At 55.9% G+C, this 18,984-nt stretch overlaps 1 protein-coding gene across 1 annotated transcript; it reads left to right on the forward strand.

Moving 5' to 3' along the window:
* Positions 1–2,365: 2,365 nt before the first annotated feature.
* LOC103712359 (inositol polyphosphate multikinase IPK2) lies at positions 2,366–3,608 on the forward strand. The gene has a single exon (XM_008798862.4). It carries the CDS (start codon positions 2,578–2,580, stop codon positions 3,472–3,474), a length of 897 nt encoding a protein of 298 aa, XP_008797084.2. The 5' UTR covers positions 2,366–2,577; the 3' UTR covers positions 3,475–3,608.
* Positions 3,609–18,984: the final 15,376 nt, after the last annotated feature.

An 18,984-nucleotide genomic window follows, 5' to 3' on the forward strand; every position in this document is an offset into this window, starting at 1 on the left:
TGGCTATCGACTGGTCTAGCTCGCGAACCTCCCATGTGGCGGCGGTAAAGCGGTCCAGGTACTCTTTGAGGGACTCCCCCTCCTTCTGCTTGATGTCCAGGAGGGAGTCTGATGTCCGTCGCTGGCGCCGGCTGGCAGCAAAGTTGGTGGCGAACTGCCTGCCGAGCTGCTCAAAAGAGGACACCGTGTTCGGCTTCAGTCCAGAAAACCAAAGCCGGGCGGTCCCTCGGAGGGTTGCTGGGAAGGCCTTGCAGAGTATGGCCTCCGAGGACCCTTGTAGGGCCATGAGGGCCCGATAACTCTCCAGGTGGTCAAGGGGGTCGGTGATTCCGCTGTAGGGCTCCACCTGAGGCATTTTGAACCTCGCGGGAACCGGCTCGTCCTCGATCTGGCGGGAGAAGGGGGACTTGGTAGTGAACTCAAAGGTCCCCTTCCTGTCTTGCCTTCTTGCTGTGGAGTGCCGCGATCTGGCGCTCCAGATGCTCAACTTTTCGGTCAAGCTCCCCCACCCGTGGGATTGTCGCTGTGGTTTGCGCCAGCCCACGGCGGTCCGGGGCTGACTCCGCCTCAGAGAGTTGGGGTCTCCGGTCGAAACCTTCTCCCGGTGACTCTCTCTGGGGAGAAGCTCGTTCTCCATTGTTGGCTCTGGAGGAGCCATGCAAATTTTGGCTGGGGAGAACCGGGCCGTTGGGGAGACACTCCGGCGGGGCCTGGGCCTGCGGGGGAAGTGAGGGTAAAGCCTCCTCGCGCCGTAGACCTTGAACGACGGCGGCCAGGGCCTGGACTTGCTGCACCAGGGCGTTAAACTGTTCCGGCTGGACCTGAGGAACTGGATCAGCTGGAGTTGGAGAATTCTGGACGGAGTGTCCAGGACTTTGCGGGGGACGCCGGGAGATGTTAGAGGCTCCCTTACTTCTCAACTTCATGACTGCTACTCGGGCCCTTCCTCTAGCGCCAACTGTTGCTGGAAATTGGACCCGGGGGCAATCTTCGGTCGAAGAGAGGGAGCGGATGTGAGTTCTCACGGCGGGGCGGTGGTCCGTCGGCGGGCGGCGTCCTCTGTCTGGGTGCCTGCACACGAACCGGTGGCCGGGTTTTCCGGCGCCGGCCCTCCGACGGTCAAGTCAGTGAGGGGGGCAAATAGTATGGAGAAGGAAGATAAACAGTGAATTTTTGGGGGTACCAATGTTCCCCCCCTCTTGAGAGGCCAAGGCTCCCTTTTATATGCGGGGGTCGGTTTACCTGTGATGTAACAGGGAGAGGCCGTAGTATGGCTCGGCATGTTGTTCAGGTCGGTGCTCGGTCAGGCGAATCATTGCACTGATGTTGGCGGTATGGCCGAGATCAGAGACTTATCATAGTCGACTAGACCCTGCTGGGTCGATTTGCCGTGAAGAGCTGGGGATCCGTAGATGTCAGGAGCCACGCGCATTTATTATGGAGTAAGCCGGAGATCCGCATTAATGGTGGAGTAAGCCGGAGATCCGCATTAATGGTGGAGTAAGCCGGAGATCCGCATTTATTGTTGAGTGTGCCGGAAGATTACAGCGGCCATGCGCAATAAATGCCGGAGGGATGTTAGAGTACGGTCCTCGGACATCGGGGTTTCTCTTAGGTCGGAGGTCTCGGGGTCGGTCGTCTCGTGGCCGAGGTTCCGAGGTCGGACGCCGACTTCTGCTGTCCGGGGTCGGAGGTTGTACGGCTTCTCTGGGGCATTTATGTCATTTGGGGGGAAACTTTATTCCCCCCAACAGCTTCTATCCCGCATGAAGGTTTGTTATCTCGAATCATGACCGTTTCCTAGGGGAAAAAAACGAAACTCGACTCACGGCTGCATGCTTACCGGAACTGAGCCACAATTTAGTTGCTTTGCTCACAGGTTCATTAATTTTCTTATGTTTTCTCTATATAATCCAACTGGATCTCATTTGCCCGCATGTCATTGCACTCCGAGTTGTCGCTTTGTGGCGGCAGCCCTGATGGAGCGTTTCATACATTACGATACGAATATATTTAATAAATTAAGAAACAAATCATAGAATGTCCTAGATAACTTTTAGTCTCTAGCCTTAGAATATCTTCAGAGTCCCCGACCACATAAGCAGTCATCTTACTGTAGCTCGTTGGCCTCTCTAAATATATGCTTAGTATAAAAAACTAATTTACCTTTCATCATTGCTCTAATGCTACGAATCTGGCAGGTTTCGTGCCGGCTATCACGCTCAGGGTGTAGTGGAAACGATTCGGTGAGGTATCGGGCATGGTTTGGTGCACGGGTATACACAGAGGGCTTTCCCGTGAGGCCCAAACCGCACCGACCACGAGAAGAGGAAACGAAAGACAGATTTTATTAGCACCGACCAAGATTTGGAATGTTTGATCGAGACAATTACCTGTTATCTACTGCCAAAAAAAAATACGATGAGCTCACCTCTTCGCGCTGGTTGATGACGAATACAGAGGAGCTTATACGGTTCTCGTTACAAGGTATCTCGCACGCCCCCCGGAAGAGACACCATCTCCTCCGCCGCGCAGTCACGCACTGTCGCTCGCCGGCGCCATCGACGCCCAACGCCGATGCTGAGGCCCCCGGACCATCAGGTGGCCGGCCACCAGGCCGTGGAGGGCCAGCTGGGCCCCCTCGTCGACGGCGCGGGGCTCCTCTACAAGACCCTCCAGGGCGACGACCGCGGGGCCCAGGAGGCGGCCTTCTACTCGTCCTTCTCCTCCGATCCCCGCGTCCCTCCCCACGTCCGCGCCTTCTTCCCGGGCTTCCACGGCACCCAGCTCCTCCCCGCCTCCGACGGCTCCGGCCCGCACCCGCACCTCGTCCTCGACGACCTCGCCGCCGGCCTCCGCCGCCCGTCCCTCATCGACATCAAGATCGGCGCGTGCACCTGGTACCCCTCCGCCCCCGACGACTACATCCGCAAATGCCTCAAGAAGGACCGCGACACCACCAGCCTCGCCCTCGGCTTCCGCATCTCCGGCGCGCGGATCCACCAGGGCGGCGACGCCGGCTTCTGGCGGCCCGATCGCGAGGCCGTCCGGCGGTTCACGGCCGAGGACGTCCGGCGAGCGCTCCGGCAGTTCGTGTCCTCGAATCCGGCGTCGGATCCGGGCCCGCCGGACTGCGCCTTCGCCTCCGCTGTGTACGGCCGGTCGGATGGGGTTCTGGCGCAGCTGCTGGAGCTCAAGGCGTGGTTCGAGGACCAGACGCTGTTCCACTTCTACTCGGTGTCGGTGCTGGTGATGTACGCGAGGGAGGAGGTCGAGGCCAGGAGGGCCGGCGGCGGGGTTAGGGTTAAGCTCGTGGATTTCGCTCATGTGATGGAAGGGAATGGGGTTATCGACCACAATTTCTTGGGGGGGCTCTGCTCGCTGATCAAGTTCATCTCGGAGATCCTCACCGACCCGGATGAGTGCTTGGCCGAACCCAGCAAGGCGCACTTGAGCTTCGAGAATGGGAGCTAAGGGAACGGCAACAGCATAGTGGTTTTTTTTTTTTGGTAGCCCACTTAGAATCTTCGATTTGATTTCGCTTTCTGATACTGGAGGCATGGCTGACTTTGCAGCTTTTAATTTGAAGACTCTTCTAGTTTTATCAATGTGCTTCCTAAAACTTATGCTTGTGTTCGAGCTATCGTAAAAAAAATATATCATGATATAGGATGGTTATTTGCAAGTGTTGGGGGAAGAACCCCAAGCCATACATTCACGGAGGCGCTCGGCCGAAGAGCACCAGCCGGAAAGTTGCTCGGCGAAAGAGTGCCGAACGGAGAGCTGCTCGGCCAAAAGATCGCCGACCAGAAAGCTGCTCGGCCAAAGGATGCCGACCAGGAAGGCGCTCGACTAGAGGGCGCCGACCAGAGTGCGCGCCAAGAGGTGCCCAACCAGAAAGCTGCTTGGCCAAAGGATGCCGACCAGGAAGGCGCTCGACTAGAGGGCGCCGACCAGAGTGCGCGCCAAGAGGTGCCCAACCAAAATAAGCTGCTCGGTTAAAAAGTGCCGACCAGGAGTACTCAAAGCAGCCCCGCCACAGGGTTGCCCCATTGGGCGACCAGCTCGGCTCGGCACCCTTGCCGAGCCGATGCCTTAACCGAATGTTCAACCCCCGCCTAAAGTCCAAGGGACTTGACAACTCTTACGGCTTGTGACCCGCCACTATCTCCAAGCCATCAAGGCATAAGATCTCCGCAGGCGTTCGGCACGACCCGCCATTAATGCATGAGACTCCCTCAAGTCTCCGATGCACTCAGACATTTAATGAACACGGCCCAAGACGATCTCCGGATCACTGAACCATCAGAGCGTATGGCTCTACCTGGCCCACCGGTTCATTCGGTAATAAATGCACTTACCGTCTACAGACCCCAGGCCCGCTACGGCCGGCGGTTCAACCACTCCAACATGACCGATCGGTAATAAATGCACTTACCGTCTACAGACCCCAGGCCCGCTACGGCCGGCGGTTCAACCACTCCAACATGTCCGATCGACCGTGACAACTCCCTGATTCCGGTCTGATCCGGTCCCGTTCTCCATTACGCCATTAATGGGTTAAATCGTGCCCAATTATTACAAAACAGGACAAACCTCCTGTCACCTCCCAGGTAACCAAAATCCTCCTATAAAAGGAAACCTGGAGGGAAAAGGGAGGAGGAAGAACAACAAAAAAACCGGAAACAGATCTCCGGGACTGAACCCGCCGGGAAGCACAGACACAATTGAGGACATCATCCTCTTCGTCTTCTTTATCTTATCCGAATGTTCTTGTTGTCTTCTCCATATACTCTCTTCCCTGCTCTCTCCACATACTTGCCCCCTCTGACTTAGGCATCGGAGGGCCGGCGCCGGGGAGCCCGGCCACCGGCTTTCCTTGCAGGACCTGCACACCCCCCCGCAGCGGAGGACGCAGCCAGCCGGCGCACCGCCGTCCGCCTCCTGCAGCAGCGGAGCTCCTCCTTCCACGGCTTCGCGGCGGCCCCCGGGTCCAATTTTCAGCAACAGCAAGAGCAACCATCCAAAAGGGACCGGAGGTAGCCTCCAAAGCAGTTATCAAAACAAGAACCTGCTTCCTAAAAAGAAGTTATTTTTAGAAATAACTTCGAATCTACATGATCAAATGGGGAAGAATGTCTAATTTATCTCTTTTCCCAACACTTCTCACATAACACTGCAATCAGGTGCCTCATGTCGTCTATCCTATAATTCTATGGAGTGATTGGTCTGATTCGAGCTGCAGAACCGGTCATGATTGGAGCAGCAGCGTTGACTTGCTCCTCTCCCTCCTTATCATGATTGATTCTTTTATCGTGCTATGTCTCAGTCATTTTATTGTCAATTTGTTAGGGACAAGTTTCTAGTCTTTGTTGCATGATGTTGTATTACATGATTTACATCTAGTCCAGATGTTGAAGTTCCAGTCAGAAAAGGCTGTTTTCAAGTACTTTTTAAATTTCTACCTGATCACGGTGAATCTGAAGCTCTAGCACAGATGGAATTGTAAGGCTTATGCTGTTTGGATTTAGCAATCTAGTAAAACATTCATAAATACTTTAAATTCATATAATGAGAATGTAAGACCTTCAACTTTCAGAAAAACTTTGTGATTATCCATATCAGGAGGCAATTAAATAATTTAAATGGGACCATTGGCAAGTATAATACTACAATATCAGTTCCCTGAAAGAAGCGTGAATTTTTGAAGATATTGACTACAGTCAAGTATTTGCTACCATTTATGAACTATGGTTTCCTCTTTACAACTTTATGTGGTTTAACAATGGCAATTCATGTGTTGGATAAATCGAAAACTTTGTGATGGATCAAACTTGGATACACTACTACATTATTATAGGAGCATGACCCTGTGTTGGTGTCTTGTTATGAGTAAATCCGGCCTGTTCAAAAAAAAATACATCATGTTTCTTTGAAGATCATTTTCTTTTTCTCTCCTCCTCCTCCTTATTCTTCTTTATTGTTGTTACAATACCAAACCGGTTGGTAGTGCAGAAAGAGGGTTAGAAGACAAAAGAAGAGAAATCATACATATTGGCTTCTACATGTTTTATAAGGGTTCGAAATTTTTCATTTGCTTTTTTACTCTCCCCTCAGGTTTAAGAGAATATTCTGAGTATTACCTTGGTCTAGGAGCCGGTCTTTATCATGTGTACTTTTTTATGGATGCTCTTCTTTGATGGTCCAGGTCTAAGTTGTTGTGAAGAGAACAAGAGTCCAGTTACTTGAGAGGTCTGCATTCAGCTAGTAAGTAAAATGGGACTACCATATGGAAGAAAGCATCTAGGAGGCACTTTTTGAGAGTGATAAGATTGGGTGCATTTCTATTCTGCCCCCTTAATGTAGGTTCCACATGGTTGGTTTCCAAAGAGTAATGCTTAAATTTTTCTTTTGGTTCTTTGTGAATTTAAAGCTTTATAGTGAGTCGATTTTATTTTTATTTTTATTATTTTTTTTGGAGATACCAGAAGTGGTTGAGGATTAGCACTTGTTTCTTGGGAGTTCCCACCCCTCGGTCATATCAAAATGAACTTCAATAGTAATGCATCCGCTGATGGAGACAGAGTAGGTGTTGGTTTTGTGATCAGGAACCATGACTTTAGGTTGATCACTGCTGGAGGCGAAGCACCGCTGGATTGACAGCCGTAGAGATAGAGCTCAGGGCAGCATGGGAGGTATCACCCATGCGAGATGGGTGCTGAGGGGTGAGCGCATCCTTTTTGAGGGAGACTCAGCGACGGCGATCTACTGAATATGGGAGGAGGGGCAGCGGGGAGATGGAAACCTTCTGCTCTGCAATATTCGTTGGATGGTGGAGGACTGCAGCGCCTTTCAGGCTGTGCATATGTACTGGGAGGTGAATAGAGCTGCTGACTGGATCGCCACTTATGCTGTCTAGCACTTTGGAGAGGTTCTCTGAATATACCAGAGGGCTGCTCCTCTATCGCTCTATCATTTTCTTACTCTTGATTCTACTGGCTGCACTTACGTCATAATAGCGTGAGCAGAGCCGTTTGTTATAAAAAAAAAAATGGGAAATGACTAGTGTATGCTCAATTTCTTTTGTGGATCTCTGTCTCTCTCTCTCTCTCTGTCTCTGAGATCCGGTAGAGACGGCAGATGATTTGCTTTTCTTATTGCAGATACAACCCTTGTTTTTGAAGATATGAAGTTCTAGTTTAAAATTTAAATTGTTTTACCATACAAAAATATCAATATACAAGAACTCTTGATACAATTTCTGATTTGTGCCACATTTAGAGATCAACATCCCAGATGAACATCTGACATAGGCTTTTGTTTCTACTCTAGTTGCCCTATATACGACTAATCTTAATCATTTTGATTTAAAACAATTCTTAATCATTTTGGGTACCGAAAGAGCTAAATTTTAATCAAGTCATGCTTGAATTCGCCACAGGGAGGAAAACTATGAGGTCATTCTCTAAAGCTGTTGGGGGAATAAGGTTTTTCCCCCAAATGACACGAATGCCCCAAAGAAGCCGCACAATCGTCGACCCTGGAAGGCCGAAGTCGGCACCCGAACTCGGAACCTCCGACCTAAGAGAAACCCCAATGCCCGAGGCCTACTTTTGTCAGCCACCTACTACGGCTATACGTCTCCGAGGTCCGGCCAGAGACCGTACTATGACGCCCCTCCGGCATTTATTGCGCATGACCGCTGTGATCCTCCGGCACACTCCACAATAAATATGGATCTCCAGCTTACTCCACAATAAATATGGATCTCCGGCTTACTCCACAATGAATGCGGATCTCCGGCTTACTCCACAATAAATGCGGATCTCCGGCTTACTCCACAATAAATGTGGATCTCCGGCTCACTCAACAATTAATGCACGTGACTCCTGTCATCTACGGACTCCCAGCTCTCCACGGCAAATAAGCCCAGCAGAGTCTAGTCAACTGTGATAAGTCTCTGATCTCGGCCATACCTCCGACACTGATGCAATAAATTCGCCTGGTAGCGTGCTAGTTCGGGTTGTACAACGCCCTCATCGCCGACATCAGTGCAATTATTCGCCTGACCAAGCGCCGACCTGAACGACATGCCGAGCCGTACTACGGCTTCGCCCCGTTACATCGCAGGTAAACCGACCCCCGGTCTATAAAAGGGGGTTGGAAAATCGATACTGAGGACACGCACCGTTTACCTCTACTCTACACGATTTGCCCCCTCCCTGACTTGAGCGTCGGAGGGCCGGCGCCGGGAGACCCGGCCACCGGCTCGTGTGCAGGCACCCAGACGGAGGACGCCGCCCACTGTCGGATCGTCGCCCAGCCGCGGGAATCAGCCGCTCCTTCTCGCCGATCGCCCCAGACGGAGGACGCCGCCCGTCGACGAACCACCGCCCCGCCGTGAGTAACCACCTCCCGCTCCCTCTCCTCGACCGAAGATTGCCCCCGGGTCCAATTTCCAGCAACAGTTGGCGCTAGAGGAAGGGTCCGAGTAGCAGTCATGAAGTTGAGAAGTAAGGGAGCCTCTAACGTCTCCCGGCGTCCCCCGCAAAGTCCTGGACACTCCGTCCAGAATTTCCCAACTCCAGCTGACCCAGGTCCTCAGGTCCAGCTGGAACAGTTCAATGCCCTGGTACAGCAAGTCCAGGCCCTGGCCGCCGCCGTGCAGGGCCTACAGCGCGTGGAAGCTTCATCGGCGCTTCCCCCGCAGGCCCAGGCCCCGCCGGAGTGTCTCCCCAACGGCCCGGTTCTCCCCAGTCAAAATCTGCATGGCTCCTCCAGAGCCAACAACGGAGAACGGGCTACTCCCCGTAGGGAGTTACCGAGAGAAGGTTTCGATCGGAGACCCCAACTTTCCGAGGCGGAGTCAGCCCCGGACCGCCAAGGGCCGACGCAAACCACAACGACAATCCCACGGGTGGGGGAGCTCGACCGAAAAGTTGAGCATCTGGAGCGCCAGATTGCGGCACCCCACGGCAAGAAGGCAAGACAGGAAGGGGACTTTGAGTTCACTGCCAAGTCCCCCTTCTCCCGCCAGATCGAGGACGAGCCGGTTCCCGTGAGATTCAAAATGCCTCAGGTGGAGCCCTACAGCGGAATCACCGACCCCCTCGACCACTTGGAGAGTTATCGGGCCCTCATGGCCCTACAAGGGTCCTCGGAGGCCATACTCTGCAAAGCCTTTCCAGCGACCCTCCGAGGGACCGCTCGGCTTTAGTTTTCTGGACTGAAGCCGAACACGGTGTCCTCCTTTGAGCAGCTCGGCAGGCAGTTCGCCACCAACTTTGCTGCCAGCCGGCGCCAGCGACGGACATCAGACTCCCTCCTGGACATCAAGCAGAAGGAGGGGGAGTCCCTCAAAGAGTACCTGGACCGCTTTACCGCCGCCACATGGGAGGTCCGCGAGCTAGACCAGTCGATAGCCATGTCGGCTCTGAAAACTGGGGTTCGCTCCTACCGATTCCTCTTCTCCATCGAGAAGAGCTTCCCGGCCGACTTCACCGAAATGCTGGCCCGAGCCCGGAAGTATGCCAAGGCCGAGGAGGCAGTCGCCTCCAGGCGGGGAGCAATCGAGCCCGCCTCTAAGAAGCAGAAGAAGCGCCGCGAGGAGCGCGACCGACAAAGGAGCCGGTCTCCCCGCAGAGAGAAAAATCTCCCCAGACTGAGGAGTCCGCCCCGTCAGCAGGGGCGACCTCAGCAGAGGACACCTCCTCGTCCGAGGTCTCAACCACGGCCCCGGACGTACCAGGCGAGGTACGAGAACTATACACCCGTCAATGCTCCCCGGGCCGAGATCCTGATGGAAATTGAGGGTCGGGACTTCTTCCGACCCCCGCCTCCTATGCGAGACACGGGATTTCCCCGAAATACCAGGAAGTATTGCCGCTTCCACCGAGACCGTGGGCACGACACGGAGGACTGCTTCCAACTCCGGGACGAGATAGAAGCGCTCATCCGACGGGGAGTACTCAACCGGTTCGTGAGGAATCGACCTGAGGAAAAAAGGCCGGCGGAGAATGTCGCACCAACCGAAAATCCAGGCGACAACAGGCCCATCGCCGGCACCATCAACATGATCGGGCGGGCCTCGGCAGGAACGGCCGCCCAGGGAACACCCCCGAAGCGCCCACGTACTGATGAAGTCATCTCGTTCTCGGACGAGGACTTAGAAGGGGTCGAGACCCCTCACGATGACGCTGTGGTCATCTCCATGATTGTAAATAGGTTTGATGTAAAGCGTGTCCTAGTTGACAATGGAAGTTCAGCCAACATTTTGTACTACCATGCCTACCAAAAAATGGGGTTGACAGGAAGACATCTCCGGAGAATCAATGCCCCGCTAGTCGGGTTTACCGGAGATGCGGTCTCGGTTGAAGGTGAGGCTAGCTTCCTTGTCACAGTTGGCCTCGCCCCCCGGGAGAGCACTGTGAGGATGGACTTCTTGGTGGTCCGTCTGCCCTCGGTCTACAACGCCATCCTTGGGCGCCCAGGGTTAAACACCCTTCGAGCCGTGGTTTCAACCCGCCATTTACTCATGCGGTTCCCCACCGGCCAAGGAGTAGGCGAGGTCCGCGGAGACCAACTGGTCGCCAAGCAATGCTACATGGCGGCCCACACAGTGAAACAACCAGCTGAGGCGCCAGACCGCCCGACGCGCCCCTCACTCCCCATAGAAACCCTCGATGCAAGGGACACCCCCTGGAAGAAGCAAGTAGAGCCCGGTGAGCTCCTTATTCAAATCCCACTACGAGAAAATTTTCCCAAGCTAACCGTGCAGGTCGGCTCCGGCCTCGGCGCCCATGAGAGGGATCGCCTCGTCAGCTTCCTGCGGGATAATGCCGACGTCTTCGCCTGGTCGCCCGCGGACGTGCCAGGAATTGACCCTGAGGTCATGGTCCACCGACTTCAGGTGAAACCAACCAGCAGGCCTATAAAGCAGAAGAAAAGAGGCTCCGCCCCCGAGCGACAACGAGCTGCGGCCGAGGAGGTGGACAAACTCCTCGGAGCCGGCTTCATCCGGGAGGTCTCCTACCCGGACTGGCTCGCCAACATAGTCCTCGTAAAGAAGGCCAACGGAAAATGGCGTATGTGTGTGGACTACACCGACCTGAACAAGGCCTGCCCAAAAGACAGTTTCCCCCTCCCGAGCATCGACCAGCTCGTCGACTCCACCTCGGGACACCAACTGCTAACTTTTATGGACGCCTTTTCAGGATACAATCAAATCCGAATGGCGCCAGAAGACGAGGAGAAGACGGCCTTCATCACCGACAAGGGCACCTACTGCTATAAGGTGATGCCCTTTGGCCTGAAAAACGCTGGGGCCACCTATCAGAGGCTGGTCAGCCAGATTTTTAAAGACCAGATCGGCCGGAACATGGAAGTCTACGTGGACGACATGTTGGTGAAGAGCCGAGCGGCGGAACACCACATAGCCGATCTCGACGAGACGTTCGCCAAGCTCAGAAAATATCAAATGAAACTCAATCCGGCGAAGTGCGCGTTCGGGGTCACCTCGGGCAAGTTCCTGGGTTTCATAGTGACCCAGCGCGGAATTGAGGCCAACCCGGAGAAAATCCGGGCACTGCAAGAGATGTCGCCTCCAAAGACAGTTAAGGAGGTGCAGCGGCTCGCGGGGCGGGTAGCCGCCCTGGGAAGGTTCGTCTCTCGGTCAGCCGAGCGTTGCCTCCCCTTCTTCAAGAGCCTCAAACGGCCGAAAGACTTCCGGTGGACAGAAGAATGCCAGCAGGCCTTTGAAGATCTTCGGAGCCTTCTGGCTTCTCCCCCGCTGCTCACCAAGCCCCGGAAAGGCGAGGTCCTTTACTTATATCTGGCCGTCTCCCCAGCCGCAGTGAGCTCAGTTCTCGTCCGGGAAGAGGACAAGCTCCAAAAGCCGGTCTATTACACCAGCCGGGTTCTCAGGGATGCCGAGACCCGATATTCTAAACTTGAGAAGACCATCTTCGCTCTCATTATCTCGGCTCGGAGACTCAGGCCTTACTTCCAAGCCCACACGATAGTTATATTGACTGACCAGCCCATGAAGCAAATATTGCAGAGGTCGGATCGTGCGGGGAGGATCGCCAAATGGGCGGTCGAGCTCGGGGAATTCGACCTCGAATATCGGCCCAGGCCGGCTATCAAAGCTCAGATACTCGCCGACTTCATCGTGGAGTGCACCCTTCCGGACGACCCCGACCTGCCATCTGGACCCGCGGAGGAGGCCCCGAGGCAGCCATGGGTCCTGCACTCGGACGGGTCTTCGACTTCGGGGGGTAACGGGGCCGGACTTATCCTCACTAGTCCAGACGGAGTGGTGGCTGAGCAAGCCCTGCGCCTCGAGTTCCCGGCCTCGAACAATGAGGCCGAGTATGAGGCCCTGATCGCCGGGCTCAAACTGGCGAAAGAACTAAACGTGGGAGACTTGACGGCATTCAGCGACTCCCAGCTGGTGGTGAACCAGGTCCAAGGAGATTTTGAAGCTAAAGAGCCATCCATGCAAAAGTATCTCCAAAAGGTGCGGGAACTCATATCTGCCCTGAATTCTTTCAACATTCAGTACATTCCCAGAACGGAAAACCTCAGGGCAGACCAGCTATCCAAGCTGGCAAGCTCCCGCATGAGCGAGCTTCCTAAGGGAACCGCGCTCGAGTATCTTCAGACCCCCAGCACGGAGGAACCCGAGCCTACCATGTGCATCGGCTCCGAGCCTAGCTGGATCGACGTGCTCGTCTGCTACCTTCAGGACGGAACCCTACCTCATGACGAGATGGAGGCTCGCCGAATCAAGCGCCAGGCCCCCCGATATGTCCTATACGAGAACAGGCTTTATCGACGATCATTTACTTCCCCCCTTCTCAGATGCCTCCGCCCCTCCGAGGCGGACTATGCTCTCCGAGAGGTCCATGAAGGGATCTGCGGAAATCACCTGGGGGGCCGGGCCTTGGCCCATAAGATCCTGCGGCAGGGATATTACTGGCCCACACTCCAAAAAGACGCAACAGATTTCGTCCGCAAGTGCGATCGGTGCCAGCGAAACGCCAATATCCAGCGCCGACCTTCAGCTCTGCTGACCTCCATCATCGCCCCCTGGCCGTTTGCCCAATGGGGGATCGACATCCTGGGGCCCTTTCCCCTCGCCACCGGACAGAGAAAGTTCCTGGTCGTCTCCATCGACTATTTCACCAAATGGGTCGAGGCCGAACCTGTCGCCCGGATCACTGAGCAAAGGATGCGGGATTTCGTATGGAAGTCTATAATCTGCCGATTCGGACTACCCCGTATCCTTATATCTGATAATGGTCGACAATTTGACAATATTCATTTCAGGGAGTTTTGCTCTGAACTCGGCATTGATCATCGCTTCACCTCGGTTGCCCATCCCCAGACAAACGGGGAAACCGAGGTAACTAACCGAACTATTTTGCAGGGACTTAAAGCTAGGCTTGATCGGTCCAAAGGACAGTGGGTCGAGGACTTGTACAATGTCCTTTGGGCGTACCGGACCACGTTCCGACTACCCACGGGAGAGACCCCCTTCAACCTAGCATACGGCACTGAGGCCGTCATCTCGCTGGAGATCGGCCTGCCTTCTCCCAGAATGGAGCATTACGACCCCGACACCAATTCTTCCCAGCTAAGGAGTAACTTGGACCTTGTCGAAGAAACGAGAGAGGTCGCCCGGGTTCGCATGGCGAGATACCAACAGCGAACAGCCCAATACTACAACTCCAGAGTCAAGCCCAAGCTCTTCAAAGTAGGGGACCTCGTCCTCAGGAGAGTCGAGGCTTCTCAACCGACCGAGCAAGGAAAGCTCGCCCCAAATTGGGAAGGGCCGTATCAAATCGCCCGGGTACAACGACCAGGGGCGTACAAATTGAAGTCCCTGGAGGGGACTCTGATCCCACGAAGCTGGAACTCCGAGAATCTACGGATGTATTACCAATGAAACCCTAAGGGGTTCAAAACAATCAGGACAATGGACTCAGCTCCTTTTTCTGCAAAAATTTCTCTCACCTTGATAACTGTAATCCTCTTTTAATATTGGGTCGTCTGTGATCCTCAGATTCCCCGGCCAAAATCGGGATGCCTCGAGGCTCGACCGTAGAGTCCCAAACTCCCTCGACCTCGGGAAGGATCGCAAGACGACGAAACGTGGAATGGAGCAGGATTCCTCGACTAAGGCCGAGATGCCCCGAGTGTCGACAGTGCGTGCCCAGACCCCTCGACACTTCGGGAAGACGGGGTAGTACCTTCGCGGCCCCCCGTGGCGCTCATCACCAACAACGGGGTAGTACCTTCGCGGCCCCCCGTAGCGCCTCCTCAACTAAGGTCGGGATGCCCCGAGGGTCGACCGTAGAGAACCAGACTCCCTTGACCTCGGGAAGGCGCCGTGAGGGGTGGAAAGGGTGGCTCCACCTGGGGCGCCACGAAGTGGACCCCCAGGAGCGGTCGACGATCCCCGATCCCCGAAGCGAGCGATCCCTCGACTAAGGTCGAGATGCCCCGAGTGTCGACAGCGCGTACCCAGACCCCTCGACACTTCGGGAAGATGGGGAAGTACCTTCGCGGCCCCCCGTGGCGCTCATCACCAACAACGGGGTAGTACCTTCGCGGCCCCCCGTAGCGCCTCCTCGACTAAGGTCGGGATGCCCCGAAGGTCGACCGTAGAGAACCAGACTCCCTCGACCTCGGGAAGCGTCGCAGGTCGACAGTGCGTACCCAGACCCCTCGACCTGACGAACGATTCCTCGACCAAGGTCGGGATGCCCCGAGGGTCGACCGTAGAGAACCAGACTCCCTTGACCTCGGGAAGGCGCCGTGAGGGGTGGAAAGGGTGGCTCCACCTGGGGCGCCACGAAGTGGACCCCCAGGAGCGGTCGACGATCCCCGATCCCCGAAACGAGCGATCCCTCGACTAAGGTCGAGATGCCCCGAGTGTCGACAGTGCGTGCCCAGACCCCTCGACACTTCGGGAAGACGGGGTAGTACCTTCGCGGCCCCCCGTGGCGCTCATCACCAACAACGGGGTAGTACCTTCGCGGTCCCCCGTAGCGCCCCCTCGACTAAGGTCGGGATACCCCGAGGATCGACCGTAGAGAACCAGACTCCCTCGACCTCGGAAAGCATCGCAGGTCGGTAGAGCGTGCCCAGACCCGCCGACCTGACGTATGATCCCTCGACTGAGGTCGGGATGCCCCGAGGGTCGACCGTAGAGAATCAGACTCCCTCGACTTCGGGAGGTACCACAGGTCAGCAAAGCGTCCGCGGACCCGCCGACCTGACACAAGACCCCTCGGCCAAAGTTGAGGTGCCCCGAGGTCCGACCACAGGGTCTCAAACTCCCTCGACCTCGCAAAGAGCTACAAATCAATAAAGCCTCCCCAAGCCCTCTCAACCTCGGCGGGTGCTGTCGGGTCCGTGAGAAGCCCGAGCCCCCTTAAAGTCAAAAATGACTCCGCAGGTCGACGAGGAAGGGAAGCAGCCTACTCCACCATGCGAAGCATAACTCTGAGAATGAAAGAGGTACATTCAACTGGACGCCCTCCTTGTCAAATTTTATTTACATATTGCTGAACGGAATCTTAATGTTGAAGCCTTATCTCGCCCCAAAGTCGGGCCTCTCTAACGGGTCGGCTTAGGATCGACCTCCTAATTACATTATGCATGCACCGTTCGTCAAGTCTCCGAAACTGGTACAGAGGATTTCATAAATTAGTGCCCGACTTGGCTCTTCGACGTAAACTCCTACGTCCGGCTAAAAAGTGGTCCCGGCCACGAATGCGCCAGCCAAACACGGGTACCAAGGCAATCTCTGGAAACCCCAGCCTTGCTCACCGAAGCCTCGGCAGAGTCCGAGAACAATAACTACGAAAACCTTCGGTAATAACCTGCCTATTGGCCCGCGCTCCCTCTGAGGAGTTTGGAGTTAAGTTCGGAGACCCGACTAAACTCCCCGATTAGCGGCACATACAGACCTAGTCCGGTCTTAGTTAAAGGGCTAAGGCCCGACCTCGACACCTTGGGACTTCCCTAAAGGCTAAACGCGATGACCTCCACGTCTCCCAAATCCGAGCTATAGGACTTAGGGAAATTTTCTAAAAAACTCAAGACTCGGAGCTCCTCTTCGTCGGGATGACTGGAACCCGAGAAGGCTAAGACGTAGCCCGGGAAGAAGGGCAACTTCGTTAAGCAGCCCGGAAATTAAAATGCAAAGCTAGGCCATCGAGGCTGTTCGCTAAGGCCCTGGCCTCGGTCACGACAACAGAGGGAAAGATGAACACGGAATGGCAAAAATACTTTTTCATTAACAAAGGGCCGGAAGGCCAATTACAAAATTGGAAGTCGGCCGCTCAAGGGCCGACCTCGGATACAATGAAAAAGAAAGAAAAATACGCTAAGTCCTAAGCGGCGGGAGCCACATCCGGGGGGTCGTCCGGCACATTGATGACCTCAAGACCTTCCTCCGGAACAGGCTCGGGGTCGGGAGCAGGAGCTTCGGGCACCACCTCCGGGACAGCGTCCGTCTCGGCCGCCAGAGCCACCTCCATGACACCGTCCGCCTCGGCTACCCTCGTCGAAGGCTCGGCGGGGTCTTGCTCATATATTCCCGCCTCGGATGTCAGGATGGTGGGAAGGGCTCGCACGTCGGACCCCCAGCCCCGGTCCTCCCTCGGACGGACCGTCGAGAAGTCATACTGAGGGCAGTACAGGCGCACCTGCTCTCGGAAGTTCTCGAAGCCTCGAAGGAAACCGTCGACCGTCTCCTCCTCCAACATGTCGCGGAACTCTTGCGACTCTTTGAAGAGCTCCACGGCGTGCTCGGCTCGTTCGAGAGCCCTCCTCTCCCGGGCCTCAAGTTGCTCGATTCGGAGGCGAAGGGCCCTCTCCTCATACTCGAGGGCCGCGACCCTGGCCTGGACCTCCCCCAAGCGCGCCTCCGTGCCGCGCATGGTTGCCTTGGTCATGGCGTGAGCCGCCTTCTCCTCCTCAAGCGCCCCCACCACGGCAAGGCGCTCGGCCTTGGTGGCCGCCCACCGAGCCTCGGCCGCGGCCGACACCGCTTCTAGCTCGGCGATTCTTTTCTTGGCCGGCTCCAGCTGCTGGCCGAGCTGCCGAACTTCTTCTCGATACCCGTGGGCGAGGAACGCCATGGTGTCGAGCTCGAGAATATGCTGAAAAAAAAAAAAAAAAAAAAAGAAGAAGCGAGGGTATTGTGAGTTGAAAGGCACGTATGCGCGCTAATAACTCAGGAAAATTAAGAAGGGAACTTACCCGGGCGGTGCTGCAGTAAGCACTGCCGGCGACCTCCTCCAGCGAAATCCCCCGGAATGCGGCCCGGTCCGCTGGGAGCACTGCACGCCGCAACATGGAGCGTGCGACCTCGGCGTCCTGAAGGGCCGAGCTCCCCTCAGGAACGGAAGAGTCTGGCTCAACCGACTCTTCTCGGAAAGCTCGGGAAGAGCTCGGCACGATCGGACCCGAGGTCCCGGAGCCGCTCGCCTCGGGGCCTCGGGCAGGCCCGGGTCCTGGCTGCTGCGGCCGGGCCACGAATGATTCCCCCCGCTGGGCAAGGGGGGCAGGGCAAGGAGGGGCCGATGGGCTCGCACCACTGACCACCCGCTCCCGCCTCGGGTCGGCCGCAGGGGCCCCCGCCTCGGGGCCACTCATCCCGGCCGACGAGGAAGCGCCGTCCGTCCTCGCCCTCCTCCGAGGCTGGGGATTAGCCCCCCCGGCCTCGGCCTCCCGCCTCCTCAGGCGGGAAAAAAGCGACGTGTTGCGGGTCGGCATGCGGGGAATATCTGAAATCAAAAATTTTGTTAAGTGTCAGGCCAGTGGCAGTAAAAGCGAAAGACAAAGAATGAAAATAACGTAGCCGCCCTTACCCTCGGGGCGCGCCGAGCTCAGACCCACGCTCGCCAGGGCGCCCTCCCGCAGGAGCTCGGTCAGGTCGTTGCCCCTCCCGAGGGCTCGCACAGAGTCTAGGATCCTCAGCTCCCTCCCCGTGGGCTCGGAGAGTCTGTTGAGGGCCTTCAGCCGTGGGTGTCCCCACCTCGGCTCAAACCCCCAAGGCGCCGCGGACGCCAGGAAGAAAAACTTCACCTTCCACTCGTGGATCGAGGAAGGGGCGCCCCGGAAGAGTGACATACCGCCCCGAAAGGCGAAATATAGCCACCCTGCGTCCGCCGGGTTCTTCTTTAACAGAAAACACTGGCGGAAAAGGCCTACCGTGATCGGGATCCCGTGCCCGAGGCACAGGGACAAAAACCCGATTATAGTCCTCCATGAGTTCGGAGCCAACTGCGCCGGGACGAGCTGGTACTCGGCCAGCAAGCTGCTCACGAACTCATGGGTGGGAAAACGCAGGCCCGCCCAGAGTGTCTCGCGGTAAACCGCGATCCGACCTGGGGGCGGCTGCGTCACCCTGTCCCCCGGCCCTGCGGTTTCAAGACGAAACCCGGGCTGGAAGAAGAAACGGGAGCGGATTGTCTCCAGTTCCTCCTCTGACATATTCGACCCAACTTCTTCGGGACCGAGACTCATTCTCACAGAAGAATGGAGTAAAAATTAAGAGCAGAAAATGGAAGTTGGCAAGGAGAAGAAAAGAGGAAACTCTAGAGAAAACAGGAAGAAAACCTACTGGACATTGCCAGAAATTGCTCCGAGCACCGCCGGCAAAATTCGGTTGAGGGAGAAAACAAGGGAAAAAAGACGACGAAAATGAGGGGAAGCCAAACAAGACCTTTAGGGCAGACTCGTGGGGTTTATATAGACCCCCCTGATGGCCCAGATCGATGGGGTCGGTTCCCATCCCCCGATCGGGCTGCGCCACGTGGCGACCTCTGAGGCCGAGGCACTGCATCCACTCCGGATCAATAAATCGAATACGAAATCAAAGTGTTGTCCCATCGGATCTCGGGACCTCATTATGGGTCCACAGAACCCCATCGCCTCGAAGAATGAGCGGACGGCACCCCCGCTCCC

The sequence above is a fragment of the Phoenix dactylifera genome, chromosome 14 (genome assembly GCF_009389715.1).
Source record: "Phoenix dactylifera cultivar Barhee BC4 chromosome 14, palm_55x_up_171113_PBpolish2nd_filt_p, whole genome shotgun sequence".
NCBI classification, from domain to species: domain Eukaryota; kingdom Viridiplantae; phylum Streptophyta; class Magnoliopsida; order Arecales; family Arecaceae; genus Phoenix; species Phoenix dactylifera.

Bases quoted from the DNA above. Each gene is read 5' to 3' on its own strand.
- LOC103712359 (XM_008798862.4), top strand. From the start codon at position 2,578: ATGCTGAGGCCCCCGGACCATCAGGTGGCCGGCCACCAGGCCGTGGAG.